The sequence below is a fragment of the Lepisma saccharinum genome, chromosome 1, assembly GCF_977018435.1.
Source record: "Lepisma saccharinum chromosome 1, izLepSacc3.1, whole genome shotgun sequence".
Classification (NCBI taxonomy): domain Eukaryota; kingdom Metazoa; phylum Arthropoda; class Insecta; order Zygentoma; family Lepismatidae; genus Lepisma; species Lepisma saccharinum.
The window spans coordinates 206,262,020-206,289,278 of record NC_139229.1 but is presented as its reverse complement, the minus strand read 5'-3'; the positions used below and the strand labels follow the sequence as shown (position 1 = coordinate 206,289,278).

Below are 27,259 nucleotides of genomic sequence, written 5' to 3'. Positions count from 1 at the left end.
GTGTATTTTTCTTACTTTACACAAATAATTTGTACTGCAGTTTATATTTGGCCTCACAATAAATTATATACAGGGCATTCCAAAAGTAGCAATACATAGGAAAAATAAATATGTTGTGATAAGAAACAATGTATTGATATAATATGCTCTATGTGGTAAGTTAAATCAGGACTGGACCTGCAGTTTAAAGTGGTTGTGTGTGTGTATTTTTTAAAATACTGATTTTTTTAACATTAAGTATCTTTATTAATTTATCTAATTAATAATTTTAATAGCACATTGTAGCAAATTTGCAAGTTCAAAATATGTAGACAATATTTTTCCAACCACTGCTAGTTCATGGTGGGAAAGTGGCTGAGATTGTACACTGGGATCGACGTAGGCCCCATGAAGCGACACATGCACTCACGCAGTTCCTAGACTCCATGCCCGAACTGCGTGGTGCACCCATAGATGAAGAAGACTCCCGTAGGGCATACGGGAGAAGCAAACCTGTGAAATTAGTTCACGGCAGAGGTATAAGATCAGCAACAAATGAAACTGAACTTGATGATCACGATGAAGATGGGATGGAGGAAAATTTCGATGCTGTAAGTTCAAATATTGTGTAACATATTTCAGGAAAATTCAAATCATAAACTTCAAAAAGAAGTAAAATTAAGCATATTTTTACTTTAAAATTTAAAAAAAGCTTTCAATATGTTTTTATATATATTATTTATTCTTGATGATAAGCTCAAGACTGTAGTAAACAATTTGCATTAATTATAATAAATAAGATAAATGACACCCAAGAATAAGAACAACGTTTGAAAGGATTTTAAAATCTTCTTTATGATTTAAGATGTGGAGAGATTTATTCATTTTCAGACTTTAAAAACGATCTGAGTGTATTCATTCCATTACTGGCTTTTGTAAAGTCTGTCAACATTTGTTGTATCATAAGTGCTTTATATTTTTAATAAATGATTATTCTGAAAGTTAACTTTAAAGCTATACATGCAAAATATCCATACAATAATCAACCTATGATTTTTTAAAAATTAGCACAACAATGGACACTTTAAATTTGTATATTTTAAAATAACAATATCATAAGGGTAACTCAGTTAACTATTCATAATTGTCTTATTTTATGTCAAACTTGTTAATCTCGACTATGAGGATGATAATTAATGAAATTGAAATTCCTGTGCCCAAGCCAGGAACCCAAGGCATCTCCAGGAACCTTCGTGAGTTGATCATTCATGGCTGAAAATATTCTGATAGTAATAATGTGTTGGCATAGTCAATTTCTGTCAGTAATTTATCAACAAATAACTGAAAAGAAAAAAATTGATTCATAACTTGGCTTCAGAAATTAATGTATATTGTTTCCAATTCTTAGATGAGAATCAGTTTGCCTTTTTCTTTAGTAAAGTGCTCCATATTTGGAAGTACATCTACATTGAACTTGGATTCTTTTTATTTCTTACAGTGCACTTACTTTTGTGTCTTTAAGGAACTCGATATGGTAAGTTTACAAATTGTAAGTACTCATGTAGATTCCTCTCTATAAGCTCTAATTTTATAGAAGAGCCTGGTGATATAATTTGCAGGGTCTATGACAAATTTTTTCACATGGATTGGAAATAGATGGAAAAGTCAGAGATCTTAATATCTCTGTCCGAAGCAACAGTGTCCTGTAAACAGTATGATTTATTACATCTTGGGCAGAGACAAAGTCAAGGAGCCACCTTAAAATATTCATTAGATATGCAAGAAAATCACATAGAATTTTGAAAATAATGCCAGATTTAGTTTAGCAGTCATTATATGTGAATAGACTATAATTTCATCTTTCCAATCAGTATTGATAATGCTGAATAGGAGCTAATCTATGTACACACATAACTAACTAACTAACTCCCTAGCCTTCTTAAACCCGAAGGTTCATGGCTGCAGCAACACAGGCCTTCCATCTTTCCCTATCTTGAGCAAGTTCTATATACTCTTTTCCATCCCTACCGATTTCCCTTAGGTCCATCTCAACGTTGTCCCTCCATCTTCGTCTTGGCCTTCCATCTTCGTCTTGGGCTTCCTACAGGTCTCTTACCATCAGGTTTCCCAACAAGAATCCTGTAAACTCCTCTTTCCTCTCCCATTCGTGCCACATGGCCTGCCCACCTAAGTCTTCTTGATTTAATTATTCTAATAATATCTGGACATGAATACAAATTATGTAGTTCTAAATTATGTAACCTTCTCCACTCACCTGTCTCCTCATCCCTTTTAGGTCCAAAGATTTTCCTAAGGATCTTATTTTCAAATACTCTCAATTTATGTTCCTCTTTCAATGTAAGGGACCAAGTTTCACATCCATATAATACTACAGGCGAAATTACTGTTTTGTATATTTTAACTTTTAGTTTCTTAGATATTAAACGAGAAGACAAAAGTTTATGAAGAGAGAAGTAACATGCATTTCCTGAATTAAGCCTACTTTTTATTTCCTCTTTAATATAATTTTCATTTGTTAATATTACTCCTAAACATTTGAATTTGGAAACTGGTTCAAACGAGTTGTTATCAATAATTAGATTTTGATTATTACCTAACACTTGGTTTCGGCCTGTAAGCATATATTTAGTTTTCTCTTTGTTAACTTCCAAACCTATCTCTTTAGCAGTTTTGAAAAATATTTTAGCATTATTCTTAATTGTATTCACATCATCCCCCAGTAAGTCTACACACACACATATGTGGGTTATGATGTGCTGAAGAAATATGACTTTTGTCATGATGCATTCATGTCCAGTTTTCTATGATTGGGAGGGTGTGAAATAAAGTAAAAATCTGGCTGGTTGATTGGGTTAATTTTACTTCACTTTTGTGCCACTCTTGGTTAATCACAAAGATGAGGATGAGTGATATGATGAAATTGATGAAGGGGCACTTGCAAAGAATACCCATGCCCAGTGCAGGATTCAAACCTGGGACTCCTGGCATCGTAGCATGCTGTGCTAACCACTCCACCATGGAGGGTGGCAAGTCGGAATCTATTGCAACTCACAAATACAGTGTGTTTTAAAAGTCCTGCAGGATTCTAAAAGGCTATAACTTTAAAGTAATAGATTTATTACAATGAAGTATTGTCTTTTTACACAGAGGAAAATTTTAAATTTTGTTCTGCCCACACTGCTGAATGACGTGTGTGCAGGTGATCACGCGATCACGTGATTCTAAGATAGCATCATGCAGAAACAAGCTCAGTGCGTGTTATGGTTTGCCGAGTTAAAATCTTGTGTTTTGGTGCGGGGAGAAGGTTCTAAACAACATTTGGAAAAACACCTCCAGTGGAGACCATTATCCAGAAATGGTAAGAAAAGTTTACGGCTATGGAAAGCTTAGCAGATTTGCCACTTAGGCGACTTATTCACATTAAAATAAAGATTATAAAGTTTATATCTTGTATCTACTGCAAAGTTGATCATGTCATCAATATTATTTGATAAGACTACAAGTAGTAGGTATATATCATTTACAGTAACACCATGTGAATGCACACATTTGTTTCCTTCTTTTTCAGGTGGATGATGAAGGGCGATTTAAAAAAGATGTTCTAGAGAAAATAATAAATCAAACAATTAATGATGAAAAGCTGATGAAAAGGGCAATAGCAGTCATGGAGATGTGCCACAGCAAGATGTTTTATGTTGCTACTGTTAAAGGTACAAGTTCAAAAACTTGCATTCTAACGTATTATTTCCACAGGAAAGGAATAGACATCAAAAAATTAAAAATTTACCTCAGAAGAAAATCAATGCTTCTGAAAAATTTTGATTACCGCACATTATATTATTAAAAATATAAGTTGTAGCATCTTTCAAATGAATATAAAATTTAGATATTCGAGAAAATTGAAAGAAAAATAATTTTTAAAGAACGTTAAGTTTGGGTCAAGGACAACATTGTGCAATGTGAATGCAATTTGATTTCTGAAACAGTTGAATGCAAATAAAACCTACCTTCTATTCCAGATATGGAAAGGGAGTGTGACTATCCATATATGTTAACAAAATGCATATTAGGGCGACTAGCTAAGGTAAGAAAAGCAATTCACCATTTGTTAATCTTTTCACATTCTATCAAGTAATTAGAAAAAATATTTTTAATGAAACTGTCATGCAGGGCCTTCCCAATGCTGTAGTGGCAATGTCATCATCATCTTATAATCAAGGGGTCCCAGGTTAGATACATGGTAGAGGCACGGTGATTCGGATCCCACTATAAACTGTAGGTTCAGTCCCAACTCCCAATTAGCCTATATGTGCATACAGTGAACTTCAAACAACAATCAATTCAATGTTATATTTGTGCATGACTGTTTGTGTTGTTCTCTCATACATCAAAATTACTTTTTGCATCATTCACTTGTTTTAAATGGCACACAGGCAAATTCTGTGTTATAAAATAGCAAAACCACATGCACATTGTCATCTAACATGATATCAGTTCTTACGTACAAGTTAGTAAAACTATGGTCACACAAACAGATTGGTAGAACATGCCTTTGAATGCATTTTTTTCTATTGTTGCCTGTTATGTGCATCCACATAGAAGGTTAACTGGCCATTTTTTAATTGCAACGAGCTAATATTAGGTAAACCCTGTTTATTAGATTTCATATTCGTAGGTCTAGAACATCCAAATTTATAGATGGGTGATATGACTACATGAAGAACTGAGCCAGACATAACTCGTGTATTGCATGTTTTCCAACATAATTTGATTAGTTAATGATGAATGATCATTACATAAAAAAGAGAAATACTAGAGAACACCCACCAGTAAGTTAGGACGAATGTTGGTAAAATCGCAATATTGTGTCATGAGTTTCACTTCCAAGATGCAAATGCAGCACAAAGTCAGTGTTTCACTAAATGGCATCATAAAACCAATTTTTTCTACATGGTATGAGACAACCGGATATGTAAACATAGGCGAGAAATTTAGGGGCACTTTTTCCTCAAATCCCCCAAATTCCTGAAGAAGTGTGAAGGTTATACTTGGCTCATTCGGAAATGTATTGGACTGGCAACACTGCATTGTTGCATAACATCTGTCGATGAACTTTGTTTTGCTTAACGGTCAAACATAGTTTACATTCCACCACAAGATGGGTCTGCTAGCTCCACTACCAGAGAATTGCTGACTCATAATGTGAATGGGTGTGAGTGAATACGTGGACAAGCTACGAAATTGAAGGTGATTCTCATGGTCAGAGGTGGACTATGTGGTTCCTGTTTAAAGAGGGTGTTTCGGTATCCGAAATTTATCGCAGACTTGTGGCCGTTTGTGGTGGGACAGCGCCTTCACTGAGTACTGTCTTTCAGTGGATTCAAAATTTCAAAAGGAGAAACGAAAGTGTGGGCAAAGGTGTCAGCAGTGGTCGCCCAAGGTCAACGCGTACCCCAGCAGCAATCCAAAGTGTTTCCAACTTGATTATGGGAGATCGACGTGTAACAATTGAACAACTGCAACGTGAAACTGGTTTTGGGCGAGCAACTCGGCATGCAATCATTCATGAGGATCTGCAAATGAGGAAAATTTGTGCTCAGTGGGTGCCTCACGATCTGACGGATCAGCAGAAACAACAGCGAGTGGACATGTGCAGAGAATTGTTGCGCCGTTACAACTAAGACAGAGAACATTTTTTCAAAAGACTGGTGACTGGCGACGAATCTTGGTTCCTCTTTGAAACTCCAGAGAGAAAAAAAGGCAATCCATGGAATGGAAACACACTGGAAGTCCACGCTCCAAAAAACCTCGACAGACTCTCACTCACAAGAAGCAAATGGGTACAGTTTTCTGGGATGAAGATGGAATTTTGCTGGTGGACTGGCTTCCCACTACCAAAACTGTAAACAGCGACAGCTACTGTAAAACTCTACGAAAGCTGCGATGCAGAATTCAGCAGAGGCGGCAAGAAAAATGCACTCTCGGGGTGATTCTTCAGCATGACAATGCGAAGATGCATACGAGCCACCAAAAACAGTAGGCATTGTCAACAATGGGATTTACGGTGCTCCCACACCATATTCACCGGATTTAGCCCCCTCGGATTATGCACTGTTCGACAAAATGAAGGACGCATTGCGTGGTCGACACTTTCAATCTAATGTAGAACTCCAGACCGCTGTCCGTGAGTGGTGCAACTCTACTCCAAGAGAGTGGTTCTCTGCAGCCATCAGGAAATTTCCCGATAAATGGGAGCGTTGCATTGAGTCAGGGGGAGATTACTGGTAATGTACATCTTTGTATTTCAGGTAAAATATAACAAATGTGGATTATATAATGCTTGTCCAATTCATTTCCGAATGGCCTTTATATATATTTATATACATAAAATATTTTTTTGAATCTTGCTTCCTAAAATGCAGAGGGGTGCATTCTGGTTTAATTTCTTGAACCTGGGGAAACCATAAATGCCTGTTGTTGTATCCAAATGCTTCATAAGCTCTGTCCTGCATTGAGGGATAAACGTCATGGAAAGAAAATCATCTTTCAACGTGATAATGAACTCCCACACTCTGCTCAGATCACCAGGAAGGAAATTGGGAAAATGGGGTGGGAACTTCTGGCTCACCCTCCCTACAGTCCCAACAATGCACCCCCCCCCCAACTATCATCTGTTCAGTATTGTAAAGGAACACTTATGAGGCCAACTCTACTGGATAGGATGGCGGAGGACATACAAAAAGCAGCGAGTAAGTGTCTGCGAGCAGCTGGAACGGAGTTCTACCGTAAGGGTATTTTCAAGATTCCAGAAAGGTGGGGAAAATGTGTGCAAAGAAATGGAGACTTTGTTGAAAAGTAAAGCAAAGTCTGTAGATTATGATGCAGTATGCTTTTTGATAATAAAACCAAAACTCTGTTCATGAAAAATTGTTGCTCATTACTTTCAGTATGACCCTCGTATTTTCCTTATTTGTTTTGCTATTGTACCATCATACATTGAAGGGTGGGACTTGTGCTTTCGTTAGTGAAACCCATCGTGAAACGATTGGGAATTCATAGTAGGCACCTCGGTCACTGAGGTGGCAAGAAAAAAATATATCAAAAGTCTGAAAGAGAAAAGTTCAAAGCTGATCATCAAGTTATCTAATTGTGCACCTGCAATGTGAAAAATATTACTATGCTTTTCTCTCTTAATGTTCCATTAACTATTATCTTTAATGATGTTCAAAAACCAAGAAAATATGAGTGACAGATCAACTTTCTTCTTTCAGTTTTGTGATGAACTCAAGAGGGAAGGAGAAGAATCGAAAGAAGTTCATGCAGATGCAGGTAAGACCTCTGGAATAATGCAGCACTGTTTGTAAGTAACAAAGCTGCAAGCAGCGATGGAGTGGGAGCAAAATTTTCTGTCTGGGGTAATTTTTTTTGTCTCCCACCCAACTTGGTACTGTCAATTATATTATAATTATGGGTAATCGAAGATTTGATTATTCACATGTAATTTACGTTATATAAGTAGTTTATATTAGAACCAAATTAAAATTGAATGTAGCATTCATAGATGAGAGATATATAACTGTATTTTAATTGATTATTTATTGATGCAAGATCAACCCATCCACCCTTCATATTTGCCCATCTTGCGTAAATTGGACTTTAGAATGAATAAAGTTCTATGAGAAGGAAATCAAATTTACAATCACTATTGACTCAACTATCAGATTCTAAGAATATTCTTGTTGGTAAGAATATCATAAATAATGTCAGGTGAACATCCTGAAACTTGACACTATCAGAAAGACTAACCTGATACTCAAATAAACATTTTCCAATTGCTACATCCTGGAGAATTCTAAAAAATTAAGAGATGTGTGAAAGTCAGCATCTAGCATTTAGATAGAGAGATCCTATACCATGTCTTTCTTTGGTCATTTTGAAGTTTCAAGAGGCTAGCCACAAACATGGAGGCACCTATGAAGGCCACAAGGTTGACTGTCATTGCTGAGGGAGGCTGCAGATGACATGTGATAAAACACTTTCGAAAGTAAGGCAGTTCAAACACACAAACACACAACAAATTTGCATTTCTGAATACATGTGACAAATTTATCATACCAAATAGATCCAGGACCAGCCCAATTTTGCATGTAGAGGGCCGCCCTTCTGGCATTTGTCAGAACTGCCAGTCCGGCGCTGGCTACACATACATATCATAAATTTTCGAGTAACTGGTTAGTCTAGAAATTATAATTCAGTTACTTTTTCAGCTAAAGAATAACGAAATTAACACTTACTTTTCTGTATACATTTCAACAAGAAAACTTTATGTAATTCCAAACATAAGTTTATTTTAAATTTTCATACCTACATATCACAATATTTAAACACATGAGATTTATCATAATTTACTGATAATTAAAGCTAATTTGAGAAGGTTATATCAATTAAATTGTTCTTATTTATGCCATTATAGAAGAGTAAATCTGTCTATACAGCCACTTCTAGATGGAGAGTGATTGGCGATTTGGTGATTGGCACCACACTGGGTAACATTCAGGAAAAAACAACTATATTTTTCATAATTGGGAAAAGAGAGACGTGGTAGTATATAAATATGGAGAAACTAGTACTCACTTTTCATTTTTTTCTTTTTCGATTAATTTCAGTGGCCACTGCCACCATCCTCGTGGATACACTGAAGCACAACTTTCCACTTGGTGCAGTAAAGCGGAAATACATGTCAGACACCCTAACCAACCACAATCAACCCATCCGCCAGCAACGCAGTTACAATCAACCTCCAGTGGCCAATATAAATGGTTTGCCTTCCCTACCATCCCACCACTTACAACCGCATATCCAAAGCCCATCTCCCATATGGCATCAAAGTAGCGCACAAACCCAATTCCAAAATAGCTGATAAACTGAACAAACACAAACAGTTCTTCCTCTCCCCCCTTGATAACCCAGGTGTATACGATGCAGAGTGTGAATGCAAGGCACATTACATTGGCAGGTCCATCAGATATGTCAATGAAAGAATCCAACAACACCTAGCAGATGCAAACAAAAAGCCCAACACACTACTGGTCTTGCTAAAGATATCAAATACAATAGCCATAAAATTCAAAAGGTTCAAGTCAAACACACTGCCCACATGCTCGTAGACACCAAAATTAAGGAAACTCGTGCCATAATGCACTTCCCGCACGAGCTAAACATCGATAGCAGGCAAGCACACCACACTTGGATTCTCTTACTACAACAGTTATCGCCCGGAAATAGCAGACAAAACAGACCCAGACTTACAGTAAACAACAGCGCACATAGCGGCAGCCAGAGAACTACAAACAAAAGACGCATGCCACGCAACAGTACAGCTAGTTCCAACGAGGATGGTGGCAGTGGCCACTGAAATTAATCGGAAAAAGAAAAAACAGCTTTGCGGATAAAAGTGAGTACTAGTTTCTCCGTAACTATATTTTGCTAATAAAAAATATTTTAAATCTTGTTACATTTATTGGAGAGGAGCATTGTGCACTGATCTCCTAAACTCTTGTGTTTCTACTTTTTTTCCCTCTACTTTCAGAAATATTTGATGTTGATGAAGTAATGCTATGAAGCCACACAAATACAGAGTTTGAAAGGAGAAGCATTGACAACTCAAGTTGTGCAACAACCATCAAAGGAAGTACAATCTTGTAAACAACTTTGGACTAGAAAAAGTAGGTTAAGACCAATGACAAGATTGGCTTACGATGAATAATTGACTAAAGGAGTAAACTACATGATCAAATTCGCAATCCTCAAGAATTGTCCTGTAGTTCAATTTAACTTTTCTCAATTCAGACATTATAATTTTACTAAGTTGCATAAATTAGTCCTTGCAGACTTCATTCACTTGCTTTTTTTAAGTTTTTGTTTTAAGTCCAATTTATGCTGGATAGGCTAATAGACTGGTTGTTTAAAGTGGGATTCGAAACACCTGGTCTCCACTAGTATCAAACCAGTGTGTCTTTGATTACAAGCAATATGATGTTCAGATCATGCTATTGGGGAGGTCCTCATTCATTTGGTGAAAATTTCATAATAGTAATGTTTCCCAAGTAATACTCCATGTAATCCAAACTAAAAACACTGTCTAGTCATGTATTTTTGTAACACTTCTTCCGCCATTCATATCTTAATACTGATTATTAAAAACTATAATTTGTTCTGCAAGAAAAATGTAAGATAACAACAATAAACAATATGCAAAAGTTGTGTTTTTCTTTAATTTTGTTGATTCTAATCCCATGGATGACTATCCTGACTGACATTCCATGTTCCTTCTCAGTCTCTCAAAGTATATTCAATGAAGGCCACAGACACATCTTTCAGTGTCCTTACCCCTTTCCTTCCATCCTCCTCCCACGGTCCTGTCATACTTAATCTAGTACAAACAAGCAACATGTAAAATTATCAACTGTTCGAATCAAATTACATCATTATGGAAATGACTTGGCAATTTCAAGATTTTTACTGATAGAACAGCTCTTTGAATATGTAGTGTGGAAACCAAAAGTTTCTGGTGGTGACAACCCAAATGGCTGTGCAATCACTATAAGTGTGCTACGTTTCTTACTGCTTTTCTGCACGTAATAAATTCCTGTTCTCGAGAAGGTGATTTTGTATACTGAAGTCAAAATCTGAATTATATCAATATATGAAATAAAAAAAAAAAAGGTAAAGTGCTCCCCTGTGCTTAGCACCATGCCATGAAGGCGTATAGGGGGTGTGGGGGTAACGCCCCACACTTTCTTGATCCGGTCGTGAGTGGGGGTGATGTGATCAGCATCACGCCCCTGACCGCCTTTACACCCCAGGGTTTCCCCCAGGTACCCATGTTATTCGACGCTGGGTGGGCGCCGGGGCCGCTTCCATCGTTAGAAAAGTTCCCGGATTTGAACCGGCCGGGGATCGAACCCGGGACCTTTAGCATGGTAGTCAGACACGTTACCAACTGAGCCACCGCGGCTCAAAATGAAATCAAAATGTAATGGAAATTATGAATTGAAAGAACTTGTATAATGAACCATTGAAAAGAAATATACAGTGCAAGTCTGATTTTACGTTCTCAGATTTTACATTTTCCTGCATTATACATTCAGTCTTCATGAACCCAACTTAACAAAATGTTATAAAATTTTCCTCGATTTTACACTTTCCTGCATTTTAATATTTTTTTCAGCTTGGTTCCCCGAGAAACATAAAATCGAGGTTCGGGTTTTCAACTGTATTTGCAGTCGCAAAATGCCTTCAATTTTGAAGTGAGAAGGAATTTTTGCTCTAAATGAAAAGTTTAAACAAAGCAATCAGCAATATAATGTGATGCTAGAGGTGAAGTCTTAAGCTATGGACTGGAGTTCCATTTTTTTTCAATATTAAGAAACATAAAAAGCTAACCTGAATGAGAGGTAAAAGAATTGAAATTGTATAAATAAGGATTGCAAAAACACATTCCACTTGACATGCATGTATGGGTTTTGGTGTTTTGTGGGGTTTTCTCATGTCTGTGATATGAGCAGCTCGGCGATTGAAGCAAGACTGGCATGCAAGATTCTGAGTGTTGTTCTCGGCTGGATTAATACATACATAAATTGATTGAGTTTGTCGTTTTAAGTCCACTTTATGCACAGTAAGGCTAATAAGGGAATGGACCTACAGTTTAAAGTGAGATCCGAACCACTGTGCCATGTGCCTCCACCGGGTATCGAACCTGGGATCCCTTGATTACAAGGTGACATCACCACCACTGCAGCATTGGGGAGGCCCAGGATTAATACATAAAGTCTGGTGCAAAGTTACCTTTTTCAGAATATATTGTCTCTGGAATCTGTAGAACAAGGCTGCTCTTAACAGAAGAGAAGGGGAGAAAACAAGTTGGCAGAGTAAAGCAGTGCACACTGCTGCAAATGGCTGGTAGCTGCACTTGCATCCCTTATCAAGCGTTCATTGGTTGAGCCCTCCAGTGTCATTATTTACACAGAGACTCGTTTTCATTCGCTCACTCCAGAGATTACAGGGACAGTGTGTAGTGGCTCCAATGGTCTTCTCAACTAGCTTGTTCTTTGGCGAATGACTGTTTATGTGCATTTTACTAGGTTTCAGTAAAGAACAGTAGAGTGAATTCTTGTGTGGTCCTTAACGTCATGGGCATGTACACACCCTTGGATTATGGGGGAAGGAGGGGCAAAGCCATGTTAAAAGTTCAGTCTGAGAAAGAACTACATTTAATCTCATTGTTTTACAAACTGTATTGATGTGCACAAAACAGGAACCAGAGTGGACAGACCTACATTAGTTGGCTCCTCCTCACCCCCGTTTAGCCACAATGGACAAGAAATTAACTATTACTGCTGCAAAAATATATCCTCCATCCTTCTGTTCTATTTTTTTTTCAACTTATATCAGGGAAGTAGCTTCTGGAAACTAGATCAGAATGATAGAAATATCTGATAAATAAGTGGAATATTATCCTTTATTTCAACTCGGTGGCACAGCCCAGATTCTTTCTTGTAGAGGAAGGGTAACTTCATGCGGTCAAATATTTTCATTTCTGGCTTGATAGGATTTAAAAAAAAAAAAAAAAAACAGGATACAGATATACATACATAGACATTCGAAAAAAAAATAAAAAATAATGTTTTGGGCAATTGTTTAAAGGATAGTAAACACCCCTCTCTCAGAGTTTGGAAGAGAGAGGGGCTTTTGCTCCAAAAACCATCCCCTTGGCTGTCCCGGCCCAAGATTCAATGGAAAGTCACTCTCATTCATCTACTAATTGATTCAAGCAAACTGGAGCTGAGCTCTAGATTGTTGGTGTGGAGATATTTTAAATAATAAAATTCTGGAAGATCTCTTTACAGCCTCCAAATCTTTTAGATTAAAATATTCTGGAACACTTATTTCCTGAATATCTGCTGTCACATGTTTATGGTCTTACTACAGGGCCATTCCATGTCAAATCCTCACAAAAAAAATTAACTTTTCAACCTGACCATCTCAGATTTTCATGAAACTTGGTACGATGATAGAGGAATGAAGTAAGTTACATGTGTAAAATTGTAACCCTCAGCATACATGGTATTCATACAGTGTCAACAAAAATAATTCATAACTTTGCTTCTAATGATGGTATGACTTTCATCTTGGGCTTGTTTTGAAGCTGTTTTCATTAAAAAGATAGTTTTAGATGAAAATATTGAATATTTCACTTCAAGGTCACATGATGTAATCTTTTGACCTTTTATATAAAAAAAAACCCAAAAAAGTAGAAGTTCAATTTTGGGGAGAATAAAATATCTTACACAGTTAACTGCAATCTCTGTTTGGTGAAAGTTTCACTTTGGGAGGCACATATGTGAATTGCTTATTACAACACATGAACAGTGGATTTCTTTCATGGTTATACAATTTTTCCATGATTTTACTGTATCCAGCATTTGAAGTTCTTCCACCTTGGTCCCCTGAAAACACACGAAATCTAGGTTCTATTGTGTATCCTGTTGTACAGAAAACTTGTTCAAATTGATTTTTATACCACTTTTATTATTTATCAGAAGGATGGTTATAATTTATTCTACTAATATGAGTATGTGTTATATACAAAAATAAATCTTACTTTATCAAAGAAAGCACAATGTAAGAAGATTATATACTTTATTAATTATTTATGTATTAATTTCATATTACATTCTTAAAAAAAATATTTCTTAAATGAAAAACAATATATTTACAGTTAACTCTGTGCATCATTATTTTCCTATCAATACACCCAATAAGAATAATCCAAGCAAAAAAAGAAGGTTATAATAGAACAAAGGTACTTTTGATGTACATATGCAAATTGTCTTGTGAATATCATAACTTTGATAAATAAAATAAAACAGTTCACCTTCAAGTATTTCTTAAACCTTCACAAAGAGAATATCATCAATCCCCAAATAATAAAAACTTTGATACTCAACAGTGAGTAGAGATTTACACACAAATAAAAAATATCTTAATATCACACTCTTGGCATTTAACATTAACACAGTAAAGTAATTCATTGAAAGAAAAAAATGCTGTGTGGAAAGCTCTTGATATAAGAGAAATCTTGTCTTTCTTTACTAACATACTATAAGAAAGATTCACATTATTCACTTTCAAGTTTGCAGTTAAAAAAAAATAATGTAGTGCACTAGCATACATTTCAGTATTCACTTTCACTATTCACTGACCTTTCTCTTGATATGATTATCATAGAGAGATACTTTGTCATTCATGTAATATTTATCACTTCACATAGTCATTAGAATAATGTAAGATGGCAATTAATTATACTAATATAACAAATGTGTATTCACCATAGCTAAATCCTCAAGCAGACTCACAATGCAGATATGAATAGTGTAAGAAACAAAATACATGTTTCACTAAGGAAAAGAAAACACGCACACAAAAAAAAAACTCCTGCACTGTAAACCAAAATTCATCATCCGTCTTTCGTATACAGATATATGAGTTTTCTTCATAAAAAAAGTTTCACTTTTCATCTTGTTACCTGGAGGAAAAAAAGAATAAAATAATATGACTTGAATACATCAATGTTTCTGTAAATATGAAACTACTACATTGCATTTTTCATGGATGGAAATGAACCGTATGCTACTGACATTATTACAAATAAAGTTAATCAAATTGTTGATGTTCGTTCAGGAACATTCCTTAAGAAGTAAAATTGAATATTTGCAGATTTATCCATGTACCCACAGCCATGATTAATGAAAAGTATAACCAAGATTCCACTATACTAGTACTGATACGAATATGATGAACATGGCATTTGTATTTAAGAAAACCAAATTTTCGGTGTTGAAAATTTTGAAGTAAGAACTATTTCTCATTCCTCGATATTTTATTTAGAGGTGGAATAGATTATTTGTTAAATGCCATGATATGACATAAATGTTACATTTAGGTGAGTGAGGTAGTTAACACTGAGATGCGACATACATGTCACATTTATCTTCTTTTTTTTACTTTTTGAACATACTATGACTCGGGTAATGTATGGAGATACATGTTTTGAGTGCTACATGAGCCTTGAGGGATCCTGTTAGTTAATTAGTACCGTTAATTTGACCATTGATTAATTCCCACAGAAAAAAATGTACCTCGTCTTGTATATGAGAAATTATTAGTATCAGCAGAAAGTACACAATTCTTGCCATGAGTGTGGAACATACATCAGGCAATATGTAGGTATAGTTTTGAACCCTTATATCCTGGCGTTGCCTACGTGGGGGGGGGTTACATTTTCTTTACATTCTTTTTCTTCTATATGGTAAACATTTTTTTTCCTAATCATAGACTTGTGGCCTAAACTGCGCTGGAAAAAAGAGCTATAATTTGTAACTCTACCATTCGTAGTTACCAAGATATACGTTATTATTGAAAACCTTACGCCAGGGGTTCCCGAACTTTATCGTTCCACGGTGCCCTTAGTGTTTCAAGATTTTTCCACGGCGCCCAAGTCAAATGTACACCTATCTAACACTTGCAATGCTTAGTGTGGTTAGTGTGCTTACCTGAACTTCAAAAAGTAAACCCATATTCGAAATTCAGAAACATTTTATGTGTAAAAAGTACTAAATAAGCACACATTTGGATTGATGCGATGGTCCGATTCTAAAACCATGTGGAGACTAACACATAAGTGTCATTTCAGTGAAAATATGGAATATTTCGTGGTGCCCCTGAAAGTCAGCCAGGGTGCCGTGGCACACACTTTGGGAATCACTGCCTTACACAATTTTAACCTGGGCCTTGGCGTTTAAGGGTTTATTGATACTGTATATGCATATGCTGATGTAGGTATGCATGCAGTGGCAGTACTAAATAAGGTAGCCCATACTCCAATCCAAAAACAACTGTCCTTCTGAACCACTCAGTTTTTAGAAAAAAAGTATTACTGATATACAATGACATAATTATTACCAAAAAAAGGGAAAAACTGACCTATGCAAATCAGTGGATTCTCAAAGAGCAGGATATCATTTAAACTTTAATAAATCTGTCTTAATTAAATTAACTTCCTTCTTAAGTTCATCTGTTTATATGTTCTAATATGATGTACTTAGTTGCTGATCTTAATAGTTGTAGCAAATCATATAGCAGCATACTCCCTGTATGAGCAGGTTACTGTTTTGCTAAACATTTGGAACTTGCAATCTGATAATGTTCAGTATAAGTCTGAGAATATTAGTTGTTTGTACCTGATCACCACAATATAGTATCAGCATTAGTAAATTTTAGATCAGTATTTCATAACTTTAATTACAAATTTATATTGACCAATAGCTAGGGATAGGCCAATATAAAATGTTCGTCGATACCGATAAAGTACTGATGTAAAATTTAAGAATACTGAAAACTGATATTCTACAGACCCGATATAAATTTTCCCAATAAAGTATCCATTAGTACGTCCCATCCCTAACCAATACCCACCATCCGCAAGATAATAACGGACAGCTCTAATGCATATAATACATTGTTCAATAACTCACCAAATTCTGCTTACACGAAGAACATTGGCAACGTGTTGATTAATGTTCCATTCACACTTCCAATCTCTCGCTGAACTCTCCTCACCACCGCCCATCTTTCATCTTCAGTTGGCAAATCAGCTAGCTCCAAATGTCTTCTGCAACACATAGTAGAATACCAATTGAGCTCACATCACAAACATAAGTGTGTACGATGCATAATATTGTCATCACTTGGCAATTTGAGAAAGAAATGATATTAAGGAGGAAATAAAAAGCAGGCAAATTCAGAAAATGTGTTACTTTTCTCTTCATAAACTTTTTATCTTCTCATATAATATCTAAGAAACTAAAAGTTAAAATATACAAAATTTGGCCTGAAAGAGGAATATAAATTAAGAGTATTTGAAAATAAAATCCTTAGAAAAATATTTGGACTTAAAACGGGAGTGGTGAGTGGAGAAAGTTACATAATTTGTATTCATGTCTAGATATCATTAGAATGTTTAAATCAAGAAGACTTAGGTGGGCAGGCCATGTGATATGAATGGGAGAGGAAAGAGGAGTTTACAGGATTCTTTTGGGAGGCCTGATGGTAAGAGACCAGTAGGAAGGCCAAGACGAAAATGGGATAGGGACAGATGGAAGGCCTGTGCTGATGAAGCCACGAAGGCTAGAGAGTTAGTTTTTATTTCTTATCAGTAGGGAGACAAATTTATGGTAAATAAAAACTGAGGAGAGCGGTAAATAAAATGTTAGATCAGCGGTATATACCAGCGGTGGAAAAAAAATAATTGGCACACACTTTTTCATCATGAGAGGAAACAACATACAAAAGAGCTAAAAATTGATAAACTACTTCATTTTTATATACTGCACACATACACACGTACTTAGCTGTCCAACCAAAAAGAAAACATCAACACAAAATCACTTCATTTCTAAATTGCATATTTGGGGGAAGAAAGGAATGCAGCTTGACAGGGAGCAAAGTTTTCGAACTGAGATTATGTGCATGGCAAATCCCAATTTGCAGTGTCTTCCTGATGTGATCGAAGATAAAACGTTCTTCAGCTGCAAGTGGTAGGAAACTTTAGGCAAACGTTTCCTTACAAATCGACAGTTTGCGCGCACAACCTCGATTGCCGGTTTTTGCGTGTTTTCTACTTCATTTGATGATATTTCACGGTTGTTTCGCGAAAAAGCGTTCATTTCGTGGAAAAGCACACATTTCGCATTACTTCGCGAATAAAACTCATGCATATTTCATACTTGGGGGTGTAGTTACATGCAGAATGTTCAAAATTGCATCTTTTTTCCACATTTCGCGATTTTGCGCATCGCAAAAATTCAATGTCAATATCAGTATCCTCCTGAGAGGATGAGTGCCTTGCTTTCTTCTCTTTGAGTCTACATTATGCTCAGATAGTCTACTTGGGATTGTACCTACCGTTCAAAGTATGCTGAACCACTGTTCCGCCCAGGATTGTACCTAGATACCCTTCATTACATGACAGCATTACCACTACACTATTGTGGAAGCCCGAGAGCAGCTGTAGAGTTTACCCAGCCACTACTAGTGGTTACCTGGAGGCAACCCTAAAGGGGTAAAGGTAGCTGGGGGCATAGACGAGGGTTCCTACCTCCACAACCCTCCTACGTGCCTTCAAGACATGTTGCGGTGTGCAGAGGTAGCTTACAATTAATCAAATAATTCTTTAAACAATTTGAGTCCACAATTCTGAAATTTTGTTCATGTGAAAATATAAAAATATAATTCATTTGCTCTATTTATAAAATACATTTCTAAATGGATAGTATCTTTTCCTAAGGCAAATGATACCAAATGCATGGAACACAGAACACTTCATCAGTTTTACAGGGTGTCTACCAAAATAACCGATACAAAATTCTTGACTTTTTCTTGACTGCTCTTTCTTTTTTCTTGACTTTTTTTTTTCCACTTCCGTAACATTTATTTAATTGCCCACTACTTAGGTATAGTTGGAAATTAATAAAATATATATTTTTATTAATGAAAAATCCCTACCACAAATGGAAGATAAGCCTGATAGTTTTGAGGATTAAAATGCAAATGACAATTTTGTGAAGGAACGATTTCATTATCATACTGCACTAAGAGTGCAGTAAAAATAGGCTTTTGAACCAAAATATTAAGATAATCACGAAATTCTGTAGAAATTTCCTAATAAACATTTTTGGATTAGCATATTTACACATGTATAATGCCCACCCTGGTATTTGATGGAGGAAAAGCAACGAACAATTATATATTGTACAGTCACGAAAACTGCTGGGTTGTAACGATTTCATTGAAAGTATGCTGGTCACGAGAGAATGACATCATACCTATTCCATGCGTTACTGTTGGTATGTGGAAAGAGGAGAATATAATCTTTTGTATAAAATGAGTAACCAACCCACACTATCTCCCCCTCTACCTCCACTGTGTTTAGCATCTCCAAGCTTTCACTTCTGTAACCACCTTGTTTATTCTTTAGTAGAAGAAAGTGAGGTAAAAATTACGTTATGAATTTACAGTGCTCAGGAAGTTATTTTCTATTAATAATAGACTATTATTTCTTGCCCGATCAATACTACTGAATATACATCCCATGTGACAGGAGGTACATGATCGAATTCTGCCAGAATGGCGAGGTGCTGCTTTTCTCGGTGTCACAAAATGTTGAGTTATTATTATTATTATTTTTTAATAATATTACTAAATAAATCCAACCTGGTAATTTGTATTTGAGCCTCTTGATATTTACATGTTACATGCAGTGACATAGTGAAAACATGCGTGGTTTTAAGGCTGGCAGGTTACGTGATATTCCAAAATATGAAGCTACCGAAAAGGAGTGGGAAGTGCGTGTTATTGCTTCCGAGAGCGAGAGAGTTGTTCTGGGTCATGGGTCCAAGGGATCACGCCACACCAGTTATGGGTTAAGTAACTGGAAGGGAAGGAGGAGGGAGGGGGAATAGGGGGAGGAACATCATGCTTTTTATTTCAGTGATACCGGATGCTGTGGGCCAACAGAAACCCGCATAAGCTCTTCCAGAAATATATTGCACTGCATAACTTTTATTATCTATAAAACATAGTTGAACAGTTGATTGTTATTTAATAGTTAGGGGCAAAGGAAACCTTTACTATTTGTTTCAATAACTACAATTTCTACATCCAAATCAACAATATTGAAAAGTGATTATTTTATCAACTGTCATTTAAATAATTTGAGATACGATGCTAGGGGCCCCAGGTTCGAATCCCAGCCTGGGCGTGGATGTTTGTGAATGTCCGCTCATCAATTTCACCATGTCATCACTCATACCCATCTTCGAAAATTAGCCAAAAGTGGCACAAAAAGCGAAGTAAAATAAAAAAATAATAATTTGAGATAGAGTACAGTATGATAGCAAAGTCACTTTGCAAAAATGTGTTCTTTATATTTCATTTTAAATTCAAAATTACCAGGTTTTTCTGCTGCACCTTGAATTTGGATACCAAATTTTGTTTATGGACTTGCATGTGTGCTTTATGATACCTACCAATATTTCAGAGACCACACAGACATAAATAAAATTCTCCAGAAAAAACTCAAACGGACAAGTCATTCAACCTACCCAAAGAAAGGAATCTCTATACACATACAGTTGAACAATATGCTCCAATACCCAATGGTCTGCTACCCTTTGAATCCACAATAAGGAAACAAAATAATTAAAAACAGCATGGTTTATTTCCTTGTACAACAAAGAAAACACTGATTTCAATACTCTAATCTGTTCTGGAAAGTTAACATGCTGAAAATGCAATCATATTCTCTTGAATCTAATAATCTTACCCAACTAAGTATTCCTGTGCTCTAAAAGCTGCCAGATGAGCATAATACGTGGGAGCTGGATACGACACACTTTTGGCGCATCTTGAAAACATGTGACACAGATAATATGTCAATAGCTGCAAGCTATCTTGGTGCAACTCCTGATCATCCCACACCACGCGGTATCTGGTTGGTCTGGTTGTGCCCTGCAATAGAAGACAATGTATTTACAATGTGTTGCACCTTGTATGGTTGTTGTAGGATAGTGAATATTGGACAAAAGATGGGTTCATGTGATGTCAGAGTGCACAACTGTTATGTCTGCAAGCTCTTCCTGCATATAAATACCCTGAAATTTCATTTCGTAAGATTAACTAACAAACAACAGAGCACATGTACAGTTTAACATCGTGTTTGCATATTTGCAGATATATTTTAAGGCTTGTTGTGATTAAAAAATGTATGCAACTATAGGTTCTATTCTGGAAAATCATATGTAATTGTGCCTATACTGCATATTTTTTTCAAATCTAATAGTACATGTGCAAAAAATAGTTGCTATAATTCTAACTTCAGAAAGGATTTACCAATGTTGGCAAAACCAATTTATTGCGATTAAGGAAAAAAGAAAACTACAAAACCAGCTGACTTCGATGTCCAAGAGAATACCAAAAAGAAAGAACATTTCCACATAATAAAAATACCAGTATTTCATGACTTGAAAAATGAAGTTCCTCTTTTACTAGAGTCAAAGAGCTATATGAAAGCGGCTGACCTTGAATGCGCAGTAGCAAAAGGAGGAAGTACCACAGACTGCCGTGGAAAAAGCGCAATGTCGTTCTTTTGTTTTTCGGGCGGTAAGAATCGGTTTGGTTTACGTTGTGACTGTTCGTGTTTCTTCAGTTTGATCACAAAAATTTGTCAATATACGTGTGCAAGATGGCTACAGAAACACCTAAGCATCATGTTCTACATAAACAAGTGCGAGATATGGTGTACAAAGTGTATCAGTTCTTCCAAAGTGAATCTCGCAGTGCAGACATTGCCTCGTGTTCGTCAGGGAGCAGTGTTGCCAAATGTCAGGAGCGTACAGCGGCTGCATGTGGGATAGGTCTGTGTACAGTTCAGACGATTGCGAAAGGAAGCCAGGTCGTCAATCGGTGATACAGGGTCTGTTTCTTTTCGCTCGCCTGACAAACGTCGTAATCGGCGAAAGAAGAAAATTTGAAAAACATGGGGTTCAGATATAGGAAAGGCAACGACGGGAGGAAATTTTTAATGGAGAGGGGTGATGTTGTAGCTGCGAGAGTGATCTTCCTCAGAACCATGCACAAATTCAGGAAAGCTGGTACTGCAAATATATACTATTTAGATGAAACCTGGGCCAACCAGAATCACACGAAGACGAGCTGCTGGAGAATGAGTGATGGTTCTGGTGGGTTAAAGGTGCCATTAGGAAAAGGTGCTCGTCTCATAGTGTGTCATGCTGGTTCAGCTGCTACAGGCGCCCCAAAGTAAATTAGTTTTCCGCTCCAAAACAAACAGTACTGACTATCATTCAGAAATGACATCTGCCGTGTTTCGAAAGTGGTTTCGCGAGCAGTTCTTGCTGTTTCTCGCTCCTGAATCCATGATTGTAATGGACAATGCGAGCATACATTCCTTGCAAGTGGATAAAATGCCTTGTTCGAACACAAGGAAGGCAGACATTATGGCATGGCTCTGTAACAAGAACATTCCCCACACAAGCACGCAAACCCGAGCAGAATTGTTGCAGTTGGTGAAACATCATACAACAACTCACAAACGTTACGAAATCGATATAATAGCAAGAGAATATGGTCACAGAGTTGTTCGTCTCCCACCTTATCACTGTCAGTACAACCCAATTGAAATGATTTGGGCCCAGGTGAAGGGGTACGTAACCGACAAGAACAAGACTTTCAAAACTGCCGACGTAGAGAAAATGACTCACGAAGCAATAGACAGAATAGGTGTTTCCGAGTGGACAGATTGTGTGGCTCACGCAGAGAAAATAGAAGAAGATGACTTCCAGCGTGAAATAGTCAGAGACGATGTCATCGGAGCAGGTCATTATAAATTTGCAAGACACAGATTCCGAAGAACTTGAATCAAGTTACGAGGTTGACAGCATTACGGAATGAGCGTTATGTAAGTAAATGGCATTTTAATTTTTCTTTTCAGTTCATGTTATGCATGCCAGACAGTTGTTTTGTTATTGAGAGTGCCACAAGACCATCGCATGGAATCTGCGGCAAACGAAGTTGCCTTTGCTGCGCCGCGAAAGAATGAATCAAGTTCTTCTCTCATTTTCTCAGTAACCAAATAACATATTGCTGTAAATATTATACAATCTTAAAATTTGCAGTTTTCTTTGTAACTTTCTGACTGGAAGTTATTTCACACCTAATTTAATAAAAATCGGCTCGCAAGAGAACATAAAATATTTCATTTCTTTCACTTACTTTCAAGATTCTACACGTTTAATTTACAGCACAATACAATTGTCTAAAGCTTTCTGGTAATACTCGTGCAGGATTGGTATTGATTGTTGCAATAATAGCCGTGCAGCGGCAATTTACAATTGTTCAAATGTAAGCCTTTTTTTTTATTTTGTGAGCTGGCGAGAACCCCGAACGGTGAGTAGGTGGCAACAGCGGAAATGTATCTCCCTCTCTCTCTGCGCGGACTTGTCAAGGTCAGCCGCTTTCATATCGCTCGTCGACTCTAGTGAGAACTGAAGCAGTCTCTAACTACCAATATGCAAGATTCCAAAATGATCAGAAAATGAGAACTCTGGAAATTATTAAATTTATTATTATTATTAATTAAATATCAATATGTTTATTCATCATTAAGCATTACAATAATGCAATAGATGTCCTCATTGGTACAAATATAAAACATAATACAAGAATAGTATAAACATACAAATATAAGACATAATACAAGAATAATATAAACATACAAATATAAGACATAAAACAAGAATAGTATAAACATAGAAATATAAGTCATGATACAAGAATAGGATATATATCTAAAAATAAAACTCTCTACCAGAATAGCTTAAACAAGCCTACATAAATAATAAATATATAGGGTGAGTATGAAGAGGACAGTATTACACGTATTACGAGTTCTAGAAATTTAAATAATCTTTTGAGTGCAGAATAAATTCATCTATTGAGTAGAAAACCTTTTCTCTTAGACAGTCTTGTAGCACCCTTCTAAATTTTTCAAGAGGTCTTAGCCTGGTTGATGGTGTGTCCAACTTATAACTGAATCTTGTGTTGTGTCTGTGTATAGTGTGTCTTATGTTGAATTTATGAATATTTTCTTTGATAAACATTAGGCAGCTAAATATGTATAGGCATGGAACAGTCATTATTTTATATTATTTGAAAAGAGGTTTTGCATGAAACAGATTTGTTGAATATTCCAGCCATATTTCTTACTGCTTTTTTCTGCCAAATGAATACATTGCCAGCATTTGATGAGTTACCCCATAATAAAAGCCCGTATGTTAAATGGTTATGAAAAAAGGCATAATAAGATTGTACCAATAAATTTTCACTTACACAGGATCTAAGTTTATTTAATAAGAAGATGACTAGTCAGTTTGCAGCATAATGTGTTTGTTTGCACATCCCACGATAATTTTGAATCTAGATATAGACCAAGAAGCTTTACTGAGGCACATTCAATGTCGTTATTTAGGGTGAAGATTATTTTCTGTTTTTTTGTTTTGATTAATAGTCAATTGATTAGTTTCAAACCAGAAAGTGGACTTCTCTTCTACTTCTTTGTCCAGTTCTTCAAGTATGCATTTATTATTACCAATTGTGAGGAAAGTAGTATCGTCTGCATACAAAACTGTTTTACGGGGTATGAAGCTGGGTAGATCATTTACATAAATGTTAAAAAGGAAAGGACCAAGAACAGAATTTTGGGGAACTCTGCTTTCAATATTTAGATCTGACTGTTTACTGTTTATACTGACCCTCTGCTGTCTATTTGAGAGAGAGTTCAGCTTGTAGGATGCCATAAGAGCATACCTTTTTTATCAGCATTTGGTATGAAATTGAATCAAAAGCCTTACTTAAATCAATAAGCGTTGCACTCATGGAAAGTTTAGATTCCAAAGCATCCAGTACTGTTGCGACAATGCTTTCATTTGCTTTTGTGGTAGATGAATGAGCTCTAAAACCATACTGAGCATTTGCGAGTAAATTATTATTTTAAAAATACTTATCTAGCTGAATTTGTATGCAGTGTTGTATAATTTTTGATAGAATAGGCACAAGTGATATTGGACGGTAATCTCTTGGATTGGATTTATCTCCCTTTTTATGTATTGGAACAACAACTGAGACTTTGAGACATGTAGGAAAACACCCACTGTCAAACATCCAATTAATAAGAGTAGTAATTGGGTACTGCATAACATCAATAATTCTTTTTATAACAAAGTTTGATAAACCATAGAAATCCTCAGATTTTGAATTGTTTAATTTTTGTTCTGCTTTAATAATATCCATTGGCTTAACTTCATACCATCTGAATCTAGGCAGATTACTACTATTGCCATGTGATATTGGTACACCATTTACATCGCCATGGATACAATCTTTTGCAGCATTGATCTTTGTGGGATCACCGTTACCAGACTTGACAAAGAAGTAATTAAATTCATCTGGGGTAATTGAGATATTCTCATTTGGTTTCTACTTCACTTTGCCTAGCTCAGTTTTAATAATATCCCAAGCTGTATTACATTTATTATTGGAATTATTAATGAAGTGATCGATCATTTGCGGCAAGTTTGGCTTCTTTTATTTTTGACTTATAAATGCTCTTAATTTTCAGATATCTAGCCTTATCCACCTTATTATTTTTATATCCATAGTAATACATCATAAGCTGAGTTTTTAATTGAGTTAATTGAGGAGTGTACCATTCACCTATGTGCTTTTGTTTTCATTTTGCCTTAATTGGTTTTTCTTTCTTAAGGACTCTGGGGCAGCAGTTTTTGTATATTTTGGAAATAGTGTTGATAACATTGTTGAATGCTTTGTCCACATTTGCACAAGAAGTAATTAAGTAAAACCAATCAATTTCTTTTAGTTTGTTTCTCAGTGGCCGCGGTGGCTCAGTCGGTAACGCGTCTGACTACCATGCTAAAGGTCCCGGGTTCGATCCCCAGCCGGTTAAAATCCGGGAACTTTTCTATGATATGATAAGTAAAATGTATTAAATATTCCAATTTCATAACTAGATTTATCTAAATTCGTTAAAATGTTGACTAAACGTGAGTCTAGTCTTGTTGGTTTATCATTTGCACAATAATAGTCGAGTGATCTTAGCATATTCAGAAGGTATAATTGCTTAGGGGTGACATGTCGGATATCAATATTAATAGGGCTGACATGACTGATATCAATATTAATGTCTCCAAGAATTATTGTTTTGTGTATAAGTATTGTGCACAAGTACAGTCCTGAATGTCAAGGTACTTATTTTTACATTTTTCCAGATCTCATCTTGATCAGATACAATTTGCTCTGCACTCTCCTACTTTTATGAATTCCCAATTTTAAAAATACCAAAATTACATTTATGTGTTGAGTGTATTCAATTCAAAGTGCTCTTAAATGAAGACAAAGGACATCAAAATTTAATACTTTAAATATAAACAAGCTATATTTTTTGCTTGAAATTTCTGCTAATCTTTGAAAGCAATCTGCCATAACACTGCACAAGAAATTTTTATTTTAGAAAGATATACTTCAATTCCACTTGCAGGGTACAGGCATGGACACTTTTGGGTTGCAACAAATTCCATTGAAGTTTAGTGGGATTGTAACAACTCAAAAGTGTACGCGACTACAAAAATACAGATATAAACCTACCTGAGGACTGTGGTGACTTGCTAAGTAGAAGTCCCCTTCTACAGGGTTCGTGATCTCTGTGTCCACGATTGTACCTGGCTCAACATTCTCGTTTGGTCTGTCTGTTCGGAAGAAACGTGTGTGGTGTCGCTTTTGCACCATGATGAATGTAACCGGAGGTTTGTAGTTCTCTTTGTGAATATTTTGACAGGCTTTGCGAATGGCATTCAACTCGTAAGTCATAACCTATGTATTAGTGAACAAATCAGAATTAGGCATTAAAGAAAGATTAGATACTATCATTATTATTAGAAACAGACATTAATGAGTTCAAATGTATCTTAGCAAGTACATGCCAATTTTGGAACGTCATCTATCTGGATTTTACAATTACATGAGCAGCATGTGAAAACTTAATAAAATTAATTTTTAGAAAATCAATAAAATTCCATTTGGATTTGTATAAAATAGTAGGCCCATGCTTTACGCTCTTATAACATATTATATTCTTTCTATGTTTATTGATCCATTTTTAAGACATACTTGTTACTGTAACAGTGAACAGGGTCTCTCAGGATGGAATTTCCATCAAAATCTTTTGTGGAAAGATCACAGATCAATAATTTTAAAATATTTACAACTTCCAAGCTCCAAATATATATATATAGGATATTTGATAATTCAACTGTTCATCATATACTTACATAATAATTATAAAAAAATATATATTTTCTAGGAATGGACAGAGTAATTAGTACTCTATTGGTCGGCAGAAATAGGTATAATCGGTTTATCAGTAAAATTAATGGTGAATTTACCTATCCAATACATCTACAAATATCTTATAATTTAGTGTAAATTCAGCATTTTAGGTTCTTTAATGACCATTTAAGGGTTTCTTTTTAATGGATTGGTAAAATATTGT

At 35.8% G+C, this 27,259-nt stretch overlaps 2 protein-coding genes across 3 annotated transcripts in view; one reads left to right on the top strand and one right to left on the bottom strand.

The window, feature by feature from the left end:
- The window catches only part of LOC145991345 (uncharacterized), a 53,760-nt gene extending 43,487 nt beyond the window's left edge, over positions 1–10,273 (top strand). The window contains exons 3-8 of the mRNA XM_083127348.1: positions 337–590; positions 1,478–1,513; positions 3,569–3,710; positions 4,020–4,084; positions 7,272–7,329; positions 9,590–10,273. Of these exons, the coding sequence (XP_082983474.1) occupies positions 337–590; positions 1,478–1,513; positions 3,569–3,710; positions 4,020–4,084; positions 7,272–7,329; positions 9,590–9,621 (587 nt within the window). The 3' untranslated portion in view covers positions 9,622–10,273. The remainder of the gene's footprint in view (positions 1–336; positions 591–1,477; positions 1,514–3,568; positions 3,711–4,019; positions 4,085–7,271; positions 7,330–9,589) is intronic.
- Positions 10,274–14,433: 4,160 nt separating this feature from the next.
- LOC145978427 (protein argonaute-2-like) overlaps positions 14,434–27,259 on the bottom strand; it is a 97,777-nt gene continuing 84,951 nt past the window's right edge. The window contains exons 19-22 of one of the 2 annotated variants that reach the window (XM_083111065.1): positions 26,356–26,580; positions 20,444–20,628; positions 16,596–16,732; positions 14,434–14,587 (exon numbers count right to left, since the gene is read on the bottom strand). In XM_083111065.1, coding sequence (XP_082967191.1) covers positions 16,606–16,732; positions 20,444–20,628; positions 26,356–26,580 — 537 coding nt within the window. In that variant the 3' untranslated portion in view covers positions 14,434–14,587; positions 16,596–16,605. The remainder of the gene's footprint in view (positions 14,588–16,595; positions 16,733–20,443; positions 20,629–26,355; positions 26,581–27,259) is intronic. The other variant, XM_083111074.1, reaches the window with a different exon arrangement.